Source organism: Cryptomeria japonica, chromosome 9, assembly GCF_030272615.1.
Source record: "Cryptomeria japonica chromosome 9, Sugi_1.0, whole genome shotgun sequence".
Lineage (NCBI taxonomy): Eukaryota > Viridiplantae > Streptophyta > Pinopsida > Cupressales > Cupressaceae > Cryptomeria > Cryptomeria japonica.
Window position 1 is genome coordinate 701,119,146 of NC_081413.1, and position 15,496 is coordinate 701,134,641.

A 15,496-nucleotide genomic window follows, 5' to 3' on the forward strand; every position below is an offset into this window, starting at 1 on the left:
ACATGCCCTAAAGCTTGGATAGAATCATTTTGGAATCCTAGCACTAAATTTGACACAAGTAGCTCAGATAGTGATATCATTGACATTCATGTCTTTACTATCTTGATCCAAACCTTTACTAAAACCAATGATGACATGCCCCTTGTATACCCACAACTTATCCAATGTGACCAACAAGGACCACTTCAGTTAGATTGCTTTGAAAATGATGAGGCAATAGCATAATTCCTTGAGCTTAGAGAAGGCATCCCACAAGGTGATCACAAGGCTGGATTTGCTATTGATTTAGATTTCACAACCTATTTTGGGGAGTAAACTCCATCTTCCAGTCACAAAATTGTTAAAGAAAATCAAAAATCAAAAATCAAAAGAATAGGTCTCCGGGTGAAAACTGCAAGGTGCCCTCTGACCACAAAAAGGTAAAAACAAAGGACGTACCTACGGGTGAAAGCCTCTCTGAGGTGCCCAAAGGTGGGAGATTGCACATAACCCCGATAGGTCAAGACAAATCAACATTGCTTGTGGAAACGACCAAAGAGATAAATTTGGGTACACTTCACAACCCTAAGGTCATTCATTTTGTTGCTTCATTGTCAGAAGAAGAAAGAATAGACTTTGTTAACTTCTTCCTTAAGAAGCAGATCAATTTTGTGTGGTCTTATGCAGACATACCTGGCCTTGATCCAGAATTAGTTCTTCATTATCTGCTACTAAAACCAGGGCCAAGCCCGTCAAACAAAAACTGAGAAAAATGCATCCGCAAGTGGCCCTACTAGTCAAAGTCAAACTCAAGAAATTGTTGCATGTTGGATTTATTAGACCAATTGATTACGTAGGGTGGATCTCCAACTTAGTGCCAGTCAGCAAAGCAACTAGGGGCATCAGAACTTGCACTTATTTTAGAGACTTAAACAAAGCATGCCCTAAAGATGACTTTCCTTTGCCAAATATTGACATCATAGTAGACGTGACAGCTGGATATGAGATGTTGTCACTAATGGATGGATTCTTCGGATAAAATCATATCCGAATAGCTCTCGAAGAACAGCACAAAACTGCCTTTACATGTGCTTGGGGAACCTACTGTTGGAATGCGATGCCATTTGGCCTCAAAAATGCAGGAGCAATGTACTAGAGAGCCATGACAACAATTTGTCATGACTACATGCATACACTAATGGAGGACTATGTGGATGACTTGTTGTGCAAATCAGTTACTAGAGATAGTCATCTTGGTATTCTTGGCATGATTTTTGATAGAATGGAAGAATATAAGCTTAGGCTAAATCGAAAAAAATGTGTGTTTGGTGTTACATCTAGCAAATTATTAGGTTACATTATTTCTCAAAGAGGCATAGAAGTGGATCCCACAAATGTTAAAGCAATTATGGATATGCCTCCTTCTACAAATCTTAGTCAACTAAGAAGCCTTCAAGGCAAGTTACAATCAATCTGGCGATTCATAGCTCAATTGGCAGACAAGTGTCACCCCTTCCAATATCTGCTACACAAAGGGGTAATTTTTAAATGGATCAATCACTGTCAATAGGCATTCCAAGCTTTAAAAGATTATCTTCTATCACCACTTGTCTCAATGCCTCCCATAGATGGAAAGCCCTTCATTTTGTATATCTATGCAACAAATACAGCATTAGGAGCTCTTTTGGCCCAACAAGATGAACAAGGCAAAGAGCGGGCTATTTATTACATTAGTTGAACATTAGTGGTCTATGAATTAAACTATTCTACCATTGAGAGGTCATGCTTGGCAGTTGTATTTGTAGTTCAAAAGCTCTGACATTATATGCTAAATCATAAGACCTTGTTGGTAGCCAAGATTGATCCATTGAAATATTTGCTTAGCAAAGAAGCTCTCATAGGTCACCTAGCAAAATGGGTCATGATTTTAAGCGAGCTTGATATTGAATACACTGAAAGAAAAGCAATAAAAGGACAAGTCGTAGTTGATCAACTCGCAGATGCACCTGTCCAAGATGATCATCCAATGTTGACTGATTTTCCAGATGAATCAGTCTTTGTTGTCACATCTTCTCATGAATGGCAATTATATTTTGATGGATCCCACACCAGATTCGGCTCAGGGGCAGGTATCTTATTTGTAACCCCTCAAGGTGATTCTATTCCAAAATCCTACATAATAACTTTTGATTGCACCAATAATATCGCAAAATATGAGGCTTTTGTTACTGGAGTCAAAATAGCAATTCAGTGGAATATTACACATCTGCAAGTCTATGGAGATTCTCAATTAGTAATCCGTCAAGTAAATGATGACTATGAAACAAAAGATGATAAGCTTCTCCCTTATAAGCACATGGTAGAACATTTCAAGGCAAAATTCACTATTATCCAATTTAACCAAATCCCCCGCCTTCATAACAAATCAGCAAATGCTATGGCAACTATTGCCTCTATGTTGGATATGCCTCAGAATATGGACAAATGTGAATTTTTGGTAGAGCAGTTGTAGGTCCCATCTTTTGAAATTCTGACATCAAATCTGGTGTGTCCTCGTTGGTCCTAACTCCCTGTGATACAAAGAAATCTATGAATACCTAAAATCCCAAACCATACCTCCAAACCTTTCTACCAACCAACGTCAAGCCTTTATTAGACAAGCTACCAAATATGTCATCATCGATGATACCCTTTCCCGTCGATCCTTTGACCAAACCCTCCTCGGGTGTCTGGATTCTGACGAAGTACAAACGGCTTTACACGAAGTTCACGATGGTATATGTCGGAGCCATTTCAATTGTCATAGCCTGCTAAAAAGTTGGCCCGAGATAGATATTATTGGCCGACAATGGAAAAAGAGGCCCATGACTTTGCTAAATAGTGTTACAAATGTCAGACGCATGGAGATTGCATTCACACACCAGCACAAGAACTTCAACCTATCATATCTCCATGGCCCTTTTCTCAATGGGGGCTTGATCTCATTGGAAAGATTCACATGACATCAGCAAACGAACATAAGTTTATCACAACGGCCACTGAATACTTTACAAAATGGATTGAGGCTATACCCATGACTTATATCATTGGCACGCAGATTTCTAAATTTATTCTAAACTATATCATATGTCAATATGGGGTCCCTTTTGCAATAGTTACAGACAATGGTCGTCCATTCAAAAACAAAGATGTCTGAGAACTTTGTGAGAAGTTTCACATCCAACATCACTTCTCAACCCCATATTATCCATAGAGTAATGGCCAAGTTGAGGCATCCAATAAAACCATTATCAAGATACTCAAAAGGGTTGTCAATGATGTTGGCCAAGATTGGCATGTGCAGTTAAATCCATCTTTATGGGCCTATCACACTTCTATCTGCACCCCTATTGGTGCAACACCTCACTCTTTGGTGTATGGTGCGGAAGCTATCATACCTTTGGAGGTCGAGATTCCATCCCTGCGAGTCTCCTTGTAGCACCTGATAGATGATGAAGCATACAGAGTTTCTAGGTTGCATCAGCTTGAAATGCTAGATGAAAGTCGTCAAACAGCTTTGACACATTTGCAAGCATATCAAAATCATCTCCATCGCACCTATAACAAAAAAGTCAAAGGTCGACACTTCGAAGTGGCAGACTTGATCCTGAAAACCAACCCTAAGAATTCACAATCTACTAAGATCATCAAAGGAAAATTTGAACGTAATTGGGTTGGCCCTTTCATCATAACTGCAACATATGGTTCAGGTACTTATCAGCTTGAAACCCCGAAGGGAGAACCACTATCAAATCATGTGAACAGCATGCACCTCTAGAAGTATTATACATAGGTTTCTTTTAGCAATTCTTTAATATGATCCTGAAAATATACAAAAAAAAAAGAAGAAAACCCTGACAAATAGGCGCTTTCGACAAGCACCGTGGTGAAAACCTGGCAAACAGCCGCTACGTGTAGCGAGGTCATTGCTCTTCCATCTATCATGATTTCCTTTGTACATAGCACAAAGTTTTATCACGCTTATCCATTTTGATTTGACCCAGTGTCCTTCTCCAAGCTCACAATTGGTCAGCATCAATGTCTTTCCCGGTCGATTGCCAATCCTTGTACATATGTTTTTTGTCCTAGTCACTCTACACATTTTGGACCTTAATTGGGGACAAATCCCTTGTCGTGATCAATTGACGGAGTTATCATAGTGAACAGTTCGGAGGCTACGACATGTACATAACTTTTAAAGTCCTGAAAAAATACCTAAAAATCAAATAAAGTCTTGAAAAAAAATCAATAAAAAAACATTCATAAAATGTCCTAAAATAATCCAAAAACATTCAAAACATGTCCTAAAAGAATCACTAAAAATTAAAAAATGGCCTGAAATATTCCAAAACAATCATAAGAATGTCCTGAAAAAATCCTACAAATTGCAAAACATCCTTAAATAACACAAAAATTGAAAAATGTCTTGAAAAAAGCACCAAAAACAAAATCCAAAAAGATCTTGAAAAACATGAAAAATCCAAAACAAACGCTTTGGTTTCATTTCACCGATAAATTCTCTCTTTTGTACATAGATAGAAATCTACGTAGACATCAAACAAATGACACATTAAGCATTTCGCTTAGCAAAATCACGCATAAAGAGATGAACTTTTCAATCAACCAAGCATTCAAACGAGTCAACTTGTCTTATCAATCAATCAACATCAATATCATTGGTCTTTTGTCAACATTGACATGGGCCTTATACAGGGTGTGGTATACTCCAAACCAGACTATGTTATGTCTTAGATGAGGTACTACATTCCCTAAAACCAAACAGCGTGATTATCCTTTAAACAAGACATTCTCACTTTTGGTAGTGAAGATCGAGATGTTTCTTTGATTTGTTTGAACTTATGAATCTTATATTTCTTTGATTTATCTTGATCGTGTTCCTATGCTACTCAATGATGTCACAAAGTGATTTAGAGTGGTTGGGATGGCTCATGATCGTTTTTCTTTTCTTTTCTTTTTGCGAAGTGTTTCATAAATTTTTGGGGCACGTATGTCTTGGGTGTCTATGATAAGTACATTTGTTTTGTGAATGTCGCACATATCTCGACCCTTGACACACGTATTGTCTTAGGCTGTTTTTTTTACTCATTCCTTGTCTTTAATGTATTTGTTTTACGCAAAGGGATTGCATTATCACTCTGGCCTTCATTGCCATGGTTCGTCGCATCCATTTTGCCATATCAAATAAAGGTTCTCACCTACTATTTGCATTTGTGAAAGCAAGATTTCATCACACTAATCATTCTTCACTTCTCACTTGCATTTCTTCAAGCTAACATTTCTTCTATCTCATCAATCCTTCTATCTAATCATCAACTCAATCATTCTCATGCTATATATTCTATCTAATCAATCAAGAATTTTTTCATTTGGTATTCATCACCCATTTTCTACAATCCATTAACATTCTTCCCTTCTTATTAACGTTTTTCTCTTTCTAACATTTATTCTCTTCTTTTCGAAAGATCATTCATTTCTTAATCTATCGAGGCATGATCTTTTTATTCTTTGAAACAACGCTCATAAATCGCATTGTCACAAAGGGGGCAAAATGTCATCACTCCTACATCGTTAACCTAATTTTTAGCATGTCTTTTATGTCGCATTTGATCTTTATCATATATTGACATTGTGTCGTTCCTCGAGTTTCACTTCATTTTGAATCCAACCCTAATCAGTCTTGTTCATTCGCATTTGGTCCTAAATCATTAGGATTGGCGTTTTATCATTTTCAAATCATTCAAATTGGTCTCATCTTGACAATTACTCTTAATTCCCTCTTTGTTGATAATTAATTAATCATTAATTATCAACTTCTTTATCAATCAATTTCAATTAGCTCTCAGTAACACTCTATCAACCTTTCATGGCACTTTATCAATTGATCTTATCAATCTCTTATCAAAATCATTATCAATCTTAGGTCTTTTCGATCTTTGTCCTATTTTGTTGTCAACCTCAATCAATTGTCATTAATTTTTATCAATTATTAACCAATCAATCACCACTATTAGGACCTAATTCAACAATCAAGTTGGTATCTTAAATTATTCAAATCATTTCCCCTAAGTTGATTGACTAAATAATTATTCAACTCTTTTGTTAACATGTCTCTTTTTGAATAGATAAATTTATATTTATTTAGTCACCCTCTTTGTCCACGTCACAATTAATATTTTTATATATTAATTGGCTAATTTAAGTTATGAGTGGTATTAATTCCACTTCATTCTACCCACACCCCCCCCTTCCTTCTTTCTCTCCATTTGTCATAGTTTGTGTCGAATTTAAATGGAATATTTGGAGTGCAAAGGGAAGTTTCCATTTTCTTTTTTATTTAACGACTTTTTTTCTTCACTTCTAATGCCAATTTCTCATTTAACTCATCCTTGCACGAAATCTCAACCGTTAGATTGAGTTTATCATGTCCATTCAATGTAATTTCAAAGTTTATAAATTGAGCTCTCATTACTCATTTTCAACCACTCTTCGAGTAACTTTATCCTGTCATTTTCATCTCAAAATCTTGCTTGCAACTGACTTTGTAGGTGAAATCCACAAAAATCACATTTGAAAGTGAAAGGGCAATGGTGGTCAATGAAGGAGATTTCTGCAATATGGGTTTGCGTTTGTTTTGAATTTCATTCCTTTATTGAGTGTATTAGGATTTCTTATCATTGCTTGTTAGGTTTTGTGGTTACCTAATTTAGGCTTTGATGTTTTCTTGATTTCCTATGTACATCCCTGATAATTTTTACACCTTGTATAATCACACAATGCAATCAGAATCTAGCAATTTCACATTACTAGAAATGTTTAATTCCCAGTCCTGAATAACCAACGAAGTATTGGGACTCTCAAAAGGTGCACCACAATTCAATGTAACTGATGAATACCCTTCAATTGTACATATATTAATCTTTTAGCCATGTCGGCTCAGGTCTACACAAAGTTCATACTTCGCCATATGACCAATACTTAGTCCTGTTATTAGCAAGTTTTGTAGAACTATTCAAAAAGTTAACGTCTATTCATTAAATGAATGGAAAAGAATCAGATAGTTTTGTATGACCAATACTTAGTCCTTTAACACTTGCCGTGATCAAGGGGATAGCTGATAAATGTCATTACAGAATACAGTAACAGACATGAAATAGTGGAAGGCAATAGCAACAAGCTCCTCGTAAAGATATAAATAAGTATTTCAAAGAATATAGAGTTGTTTTTTCATGTCATTACCATATGTCATCACTAAGAGAGTTTTTTAAAGCGAAGCCTGTTTGAATCGGGTTCTATTTATAACTTAATTTGGCAAGACAAAAAGTTGGTAGTTAGGCTAAAATTCTAATATTTTCATATTACAGGTTGGGACAAAAAATGCATTACACAAGCCTTAGCATTATAGATGCTTGAAAAACAAATGGACTGCAACAGTTGACTATTAGCGAAGTCCAAAGCAAAATGGAAATTGGTGCTGGTCGATACACACACACCTTGTCCACCAAGAAAATGCCAAGAATTACCCATTGATATGACAAAACAATATAAAACTGAATATTTACGCCCCAAAGAATAAGTTGACAAACAAGTTCAATATCATCAGCTCAGGAAACTTACATAGTTGGCATACATGCCTTGTATATTGAAATTATCAATACAAAAGTTTTAAGAATTGCCTTTCTATAAGGCCAAAGCTAATTCTGTCCATTCTTTCCCTTCATAGAAAACACATTAATGTGTCAATTGTAATTAAGAGATTGTTCGTTGGAAGGATTTAAATTCTGATATCTCTATGTCTTGCTTGACGGTGGTGAATATTAAGCAAGGTCACAAATAGAAAACTCTTCATGCCTTCGCAAATTAAACATAAAATAAAATTTTGCAGAAGCATAATTGTTTGCTTATAAAGAAAGGTAGCTGATTAAAATTAGGTTCATAATCCATCAACTAGAAAAACCACTTCATTATATTTTTTGTTGTTTCCCACCAAAGCAGGTGACGAAAAACATCCTGCCAATAGGAAAACCTTACCCCTCATTTGAGAGCAAGCTGATCCATGCTAATTACAGCAACTGATGATCTGTCAGACATTTTAGATTATAGAACTCAAAATAGGCAGGGGGCATTTCTGCTCAAGCAAGCAATTCTTTAATGAATGTGTATTCCTTGCCATTGGTAAAACAATGGAAAGACTTCATATTTTTCAAATTAAAAGATAACTGGATATTCTAAACAATTCCCTTTTTATCAGAATGAGGTGGCTGAAAGAAGTTGCTCCATGGTTGACAAAGCCTTCCAGTGACAATTTTTCCAGAAAGATTCACATTTGAGCCAAGGGCAACATGCGGTTAACAAATAAAACTGAGATCAGCAAAAATACCACTGTGGCCTTCTCAAGCAGAGAACGCCAAGAAAGGCAGATCGTGACCTGAATTACAAACCAGGATATCCCAATGGGACAACTAACACCAGCCTCTCAAATTTGTAAGCCAAAAATGACATTACATTTTAACTAACAGGATTGAAAGAATGAGGCCTGAAACTAGCCAAGAAGAAATTTGAAAATGTCACTCAAGGAGATAATGCCCTGCACACGGTTGCTACCTGCTTCCACACATATGACCCTCCGAACACCTGAGCATCCAAACCCCACAAAGGATATACCAAGAAACCAACATCCTTATTGTCAGAATCTAAAAAATATCTCATCACAATATGCACCTTCTAAAATTACGGACTTCAACAAAAATATTAATTAAAATGCATTACCAGGATTAGCCAAGCACTCCATTACTTTCTGAAGTGTGTCAGAGCGTAAGCACATGTGGCATCTCCGTCCACCAAAAGAACCAACAGAAGTATTTCTATCTTGCCCTAACTGTAATGCCTGCAGTTTAAAGAAGAGCTCACAAAGTGTAATCTGAATTAAAAATTAAAGTCTACCAGTGGCATACATAAAAAACCCTAGAAAAATACTACCTTATCCACCTAACTTAGTCTGGCAATTTATATAGGTAAAAAGAAGTTTTAGTATACGGAGATCTAAATTACCTTGTGACAGAGCTAATTTAATATTTAATATTTTTAATACTTCTTTGTTTACAGACACTCAGCTCAGAAAAAAATATATATTATTTTTGCATTTAAATTGCATTAGGTGTAATTGTGTCTGAATTTTAATTTATCATATGATCCCATGACTGGATTTGTGCAGTCCCCTGAAGTCGGGATTCTTCCAGATGTCCCCAAACCAGTGTTCCATGTGGATGCATCCATCCCAAAAAACCTGCATTTGCAGGACAAAGACGTCATTAGGACATGGTGACTTGGGGAAAACACCCCCTCTCTGCCCTCCCACTACAGCTCTCGTCTTGGGGATGTTTTTGAAATGTACCACGTCCCCTGTTTTGGGGACTCCTAGACATCCCCCAAGATGTTTAGGAGTATTTGAGGAGACTTCCAACCATCTCAAGGACTTCCTAGTGTTGCCTTAATTTGTGCTTGGTGGCAGAGACTCTGCCCCTCAACCCTGTTAGGGGCTCTGCCCCCAAACCCCCACAAGGGGCATTGCCCCTAGATCTCACTGGGGGCACTGTCCCTTGACCGCAAACCTCCACCCACCATTGTTAATGTCTTTAATGTTTATTGGATTAAACTTTACTTACTATGCCAAAGTTTCATTTGCAATTCTTATACTTATTCCTAATTTGCCCTCAAACCTCTACTCATCATTGTTAATGTTCAATGCAAGCATTACACTGCTTTTAAACGTTATTAGTGTAAAATTTTCTTAGTATACCAAAATTTCATTTGCAAATTCTTCTGCTTATTACTTACACATTTTTTTATAGCTAATGTTTCAAGTATTATATGTATTTGCACCACTCCATGCTGCCTCTCCATCCCTGTGCCACAATCCCCAAACACAGGACATTGGTCCCCCGTCCCCAAGACCCATCCCCCTGCCTCCCTGTCTAGGAAACTACATGGAACTATGCCCCAAACAGATCGTCTCTTTCAATTTCAACAAAACATCATGAAACATATATTCTACATTCATGACAATGTTTAATCAAAATAATGTAGTCTAAGAAACATCAAAACTCAAAACTGAAGTCTGAATCTAGTAGCTAGGAATATAAATAGCATAATGGTCAGGGACTTCAGATTTCTGCAGTGTTATTGTTTCTGGTAAGTTTCTACATAAACCATGGGTAATGTTTAATAACACATGTTTTAGTTCAAGCTTCAGATACATACTACCTTGAAACTGAGAAGGGATGTTACAGATGAAAAAGCATTTCAGGAAAATCATCTTACCTGGCCATGGAGATCGATGATCCCCTATCATTCCTTGATATTCTTATCAAAAACAGAAATCATGTGTCATTAACTTGACAAGTATATAGAAAGAAGACACATACTGAATCATACTTGCACTCTAATTGCCATCTTCATAGATTGCATAAGGTTGTTTTCCTCAACACTCTAGCTGCTAGAACCTTGAGAATTTTGGATGCGTTAACATATTAAAGGAGTAAAAATACATCTTAACAAGGCTCTTCAAAAAAAATGGTTATGATGATTAGCAAATTATATGTCTCTTCAAAAATCTAAATAATCCTTGTCTCGGCCAAGTGGATAGCAACAAAGGGAGGATAAGGTTTACCCACCTTACATTCAAGGTAAGACTGACTAAAATTGGCAAAATCTTCTAAGCAACAAAAGCAACTTTCATTCCCTCTAAAGCCTAATACAAATTAAAGTAAGCTTAAAACCATGAGGGACTGATATAATCCTTGAAGAAAACTAGTGATGTTAGTGCATTACCTTGCTCTTGCGGACACATGCATTACACATGTTATGTTATTAATCGCGTTCATCATTACAACAGGCAACATATTTAAGGAAAAGATTAACAGAAAAAACTTCAAACAAACGTGATAGTGTTAGTAGATGGCCTCTAAACCAAACCTGGAGATCCCTCATCCAGTAGATTAGCAGTGAAATTGACAGGTAAAAAACAATTATATTGGTATAATGTATCTTCAGCAAGCAAGAAATTATCTATGGATATCCAGTTATATACCTTTGACCTAGCTTACCGGGTTCGCCCCTAGACACCCCTGGTTCGAGTCCAATACAGTCCGGGTCCCTGGTTCGGGTCCGGTCCGGCCTTGGTTCAACCAGGGTTCGAATTTCCCAGAGGGGGTTCGACCTGGTTCGAACCCAGGTGGACCAAGATCGAACCCGGGTCGAACCCGACGCACTTTTTATGCAAAATTTTAAAAAAAATTTAAATCCGCCATGTAAAAAGTCAATTTTATACCCTAAAAGTGACTTCTAAAACATAATCTTGTCTCATTTCTCCTCATTTGTGAGGCAACCAAAAGTTTTTTGACAGCAGGTTGAAGAAAGGGTGAACAAAGTTTGGCTTCCAAGATCAAATAGGAGTTGAAGACTGATTTTTGAAGCTTCAACAAGTGCTGCAGCATCATTTCCATACATTTGCAAGCTCCCATTGCCTACAAGAGGTAGATTTTTTAACATTTTTTTCCAACTATTTTTGTTTCACAAATTTTCAAACATGAAACATTGATTATTTTTCATTATTTTGTTTTTGTTTTTTAATATGTTTATGTTATTTCTTTCCATAGGAACTAGAATAGCATCTACCTCTTCCTCCCTTGGCAATGAACAAACAATTACAAAACAAAGAAATGATCCGAATTCTCCCATATGGAAGTATGTTGACATTTTAAACCCACTTCCAGGAGGTGGGGGATTCTGTTGGAGATGCCAAGGATGTGGTATTGAATGTAATAGTTCATATTATCGGGTAGTAGGCCATTTGTGTGGAATAAAAGGAAGAGGCATCAAAAAATGCCCTGGAAAAGATGGTAAACCTATACCAGATGAGACAGTGATGAAATATTTTAAGGAGCATGAGGAGGCAAAAGAGAAAGAAGCCCGTAGATTGACTCAAACCTCTGCAAAGAAAACAAGGGGAATGCAAGCCCCATCTCATCCCGATGTTGTAGTACAAGACCACCCCTTCTTTTCCACAAATGAACCTGAAAATGAACCACCCTTAACACGCAAAAGAACAAAGGGGCCTTTAGAAACCGCATTTCAAAATGAGAGTATTGCTGACCAAGATATAGAAAAGTGTTAATGAAGCTCCAAGAGGGTATAAGGGCCCAAGTTATGAGAAGGTACGTGGAACATTATTGGACAAAGAGGTGAAGAGGCTTGAAGATGCATTGAAACCCATAAGGGATTCATGGGCAGAGACAGGTGTAACAATTGTTTCAGATGGGTGGAAAGATGCTAAAAATCATCCCTTGATCAATGTCATAGCGGTGTCCCCTAAAAGGGCAATGTTTTTGAAAGCTGTGGATTGTGAGGGCCAAGTAAAAGATGGCCAATTTATTGCAGAAATTCTCCTCTCCGCCATTAAGTCAGTGGGACCCCGCAATGTTGTCCAAGTCATAACAGACAATGCAAGAAATTGTAGAGCTGCTGGTTTGTTGGTTGAGGAACGCTATGATCACATCTTTTGGACACCTTGTGCGGTCCATTCACTCAATCTTATGCTACAAAGGATTGGGACTAAAATAAAATGGATCAAAGAAATGTATGCAGAGACTGAGGACATCCAGATGTTCATCACAAACCACCACATGTCTCAAGGGATTTTTAGATCCTTTTCGAATTTGGAGCTATTGAAGGTAAGTGAAAAAGTAATTTAATTTTACATTTTCTGATTTTTTTAATTTCAATGTTCATAATATCATTGTGTAAGCTATATTGTGTATTCTTCTTTAAAGTTTGGCTTTATTTTTTAATCATTTTGGCATTAATTTGTGTTATAGGTTGTTGAGACCCGTTTTGCATCAAACACAATCGCCTTAAGACGACTTGCGAAAGTTAGAGTGGCACTATGCAATATGGTGATCAGCAACAATTGGACCGTATGGAAGTAGAGTAGCAGTGAGAGGGCAGAAAAAATTAGGGAGAGAATATTGAATGAGAAATGGTGGGATCTTGTTACATATCTCCTAAGTATCACTGAGCCCATTATGAGTATGATTCGCTATACCGACATGGATAGGCCTTGCATTGGTGAGATTTATGATGGCATTGACTCAATGCTTGAAAAAATAAAGTTCATTATAAATGCAAAAGAGAATGACCCGGAGGAGCAATTCTTCAAAGAAGTGAAAGCAATTATTGTAGAAAGGTGGAATAAGATGACCACTCCTTTGCATCTTCTTGCCTATGCATTGACACCAAAGTACTATAGCAATCAGTTTCTTGATAAACCAAGAAGGATTCCACCATGGAGAGATCTAGAAGTATCTGATGGGTACAAGGCAGCATTTCTTAGACTATATCCTGATGATGATTTGTGAGATACTGTTACAAATGAGTTCATAGAATTCACAAATGGGAATGGTCTAAGTGTTGAGGCACTTCATCATAGATCCAAGAAGGATGCTAATAGCTGGTGGTACTTCCATGGTGCATGCTTCCAACACCTACAACCCCTTGCTGTAAAAGTTTTATCACAAGTTTATTTATAGTCTACTTTGTCTTCATAGGTTGCTAGTAATTTTTAATTTTAATTTTATTAATGTATAACTTTAATTGTTTACTTTGTCTTCATAGGTTGCTAGTTCATTTTATTCAAAAAGAAATTGGAGCATATACTCTTTCATCCACTCAGTAAAGCGCAATAGGTTGCTATCAAAAAGAGCGGAGAATTTAGTATATGTGCATTCCAACCTACGTCTTCTTTCACACAAACAACGTGACTACACACAAGGGGAAACGAAGATGTGGGATATAGAGCCAGAGCATACTGATTTGGATGCTCCCACTTCTCAGCTTCTTGCATTGACACTTGATGACTTGGAGGGCGAGCAAACTTATAGTGCAAGTGCAAGTGGCGTTGGCTCGTCTAATGTCAATGTCAATGATGAGGAGGATGAGGAGGAGGAGGAGGAGGAGGATGAATTAGCTGATCCATTTGATGATTAAACTTTATATTGTTGAAAGTTGAAACAATGATACTTGAATATTTTGTCATTTTGATATTAAACTTGATGTATATGATGCTATTATGGTATGATCATGATGCTATGATTACAAGTTTAAGTTTGTTACGTTGTTTATATGATGCTATGTGACATGCTAATCTTAATTCATTGCTTACAGGCTGCACAAATATTAAAATATATATATATATATAAAAAAAAAAAAAAATGTACATGTTTTTGTACTAACGAACCCAAACGAACCCAAACCCCTTTTCAAAATTTTGCCGTACTGGCGTACCGGTTCTTCAAACCCGAACCAATGCCCGAACCTGAACCAACAAGCTAGCCTTTGACTCATCTAAGTCAATCACAATACTCTCTAATGATGGATCAAGCACCCTGACATTAAACATCATATCCATTGAACATTATATGTAATTTATCACATAATCTATTTAGTGTAAAATGAGGTTTCATATTCCATGCTTCATCAACATCACAAGCTGGGCTATCAACATCATAAACACTAATTCATTATCATAATCAGAAGTCTCCCTTACCAATCACTGCTACAATTACAACCCTCAAAATCATTTACCCATGTTGCAAACACTAGATCTTTGTCCCAATGTCACTTCTTATTGCAATATTTCAATGTCTCCTCATTGTGAAGATATATAGGAACTAATTATGACCCCTCTTGAAATAGGGGATGAAGCTCTATGTTGACAAATTCCTTTAGAGTTGTAGAGCTTGCAATCTAGGGCAATGTGCATACATCTAGTCTAAGCAGCTCTTATGATGCAAGTACAAATTCACAAATCCTCTTAACCAGCTTCATCTGTGGATTCGGCTTCACTCAATACACACAACATGATGCTTGTGCAACATTGTCCTGACTCCTTACAACCCTGCATACATTTTTTGCCTGCAACCATGCAGCACTGTCTACACATATGTAATGACCCAACACATGGCTACAATTGCAAGTGCCCAATAAAACCACACCTATAAATGGAACATCAACAGCCACAAGTTATGCTTCCATTAACAGAACTCCTAGCAGCTTATGTGCCACAAACATGATCATACAATTGGCACCATGTGCATCCAACAATGATATTTTCCACACCATATGTCACTGCTTATGGATTTGACATCTGTCATCATCTAATCCATGTTGTCAACACACCATATGTGCATGTCACTTGTCAACTTATCTGTTGAACCCAGTTGACAGCCTACTTATATTAATACCTGTGATAGACTATCTGTACATTTATTCCATTCAAATTGATTATAAGTGGCATAACAAGGCAATTGATATGCCATTGTGAACCTAGTCAACACTATGAAATTTCATATTTTGAGAGTTTGAGGATCATATGATGTGTTATCTTTGAATTATGACAAATTGA

At 36.8% G+C, this 15,496-nt stretch overlaps 1 protein-coding gene across 3 annotated transcripts in view; it reads right to left on the reverse strand.

The window, feature by feature from the left end:
* Positions 1-7,896: 7,896 nt before the first annotated feature.
* Positions 7,897-15,496, reverse strand: part of LOC131073932 (sucrose nonfermenting 4-like protein) — a 71,387-nt gene continuing 63,787 nt past the window's right edge. For 2 of the 3 annotated variants that reach the window (XM_058010453.2, XM_058010452.2), the window contains exons 12-13: positions 8,806-8,923; positions 7,897-8,670 (exon numbers count right to left, since the gene is read on the reverse strand). In XM_058010453.2, coding sequence (XP_057866436.1) covers positions 8,579-8,670; positions 8,806-8,923 — 210 coding nt within the window. In that variant the 3' untranslated portion in view covers positions 7,897-8,578. Of the gene's footprint in view, positions 8,671-8,805; positions 8,924-10,356; positions 10,399-15,496 lie in introns of those variants that run through there. The other variant, XM_058010454.2, reaches the window with a different exon arrangement.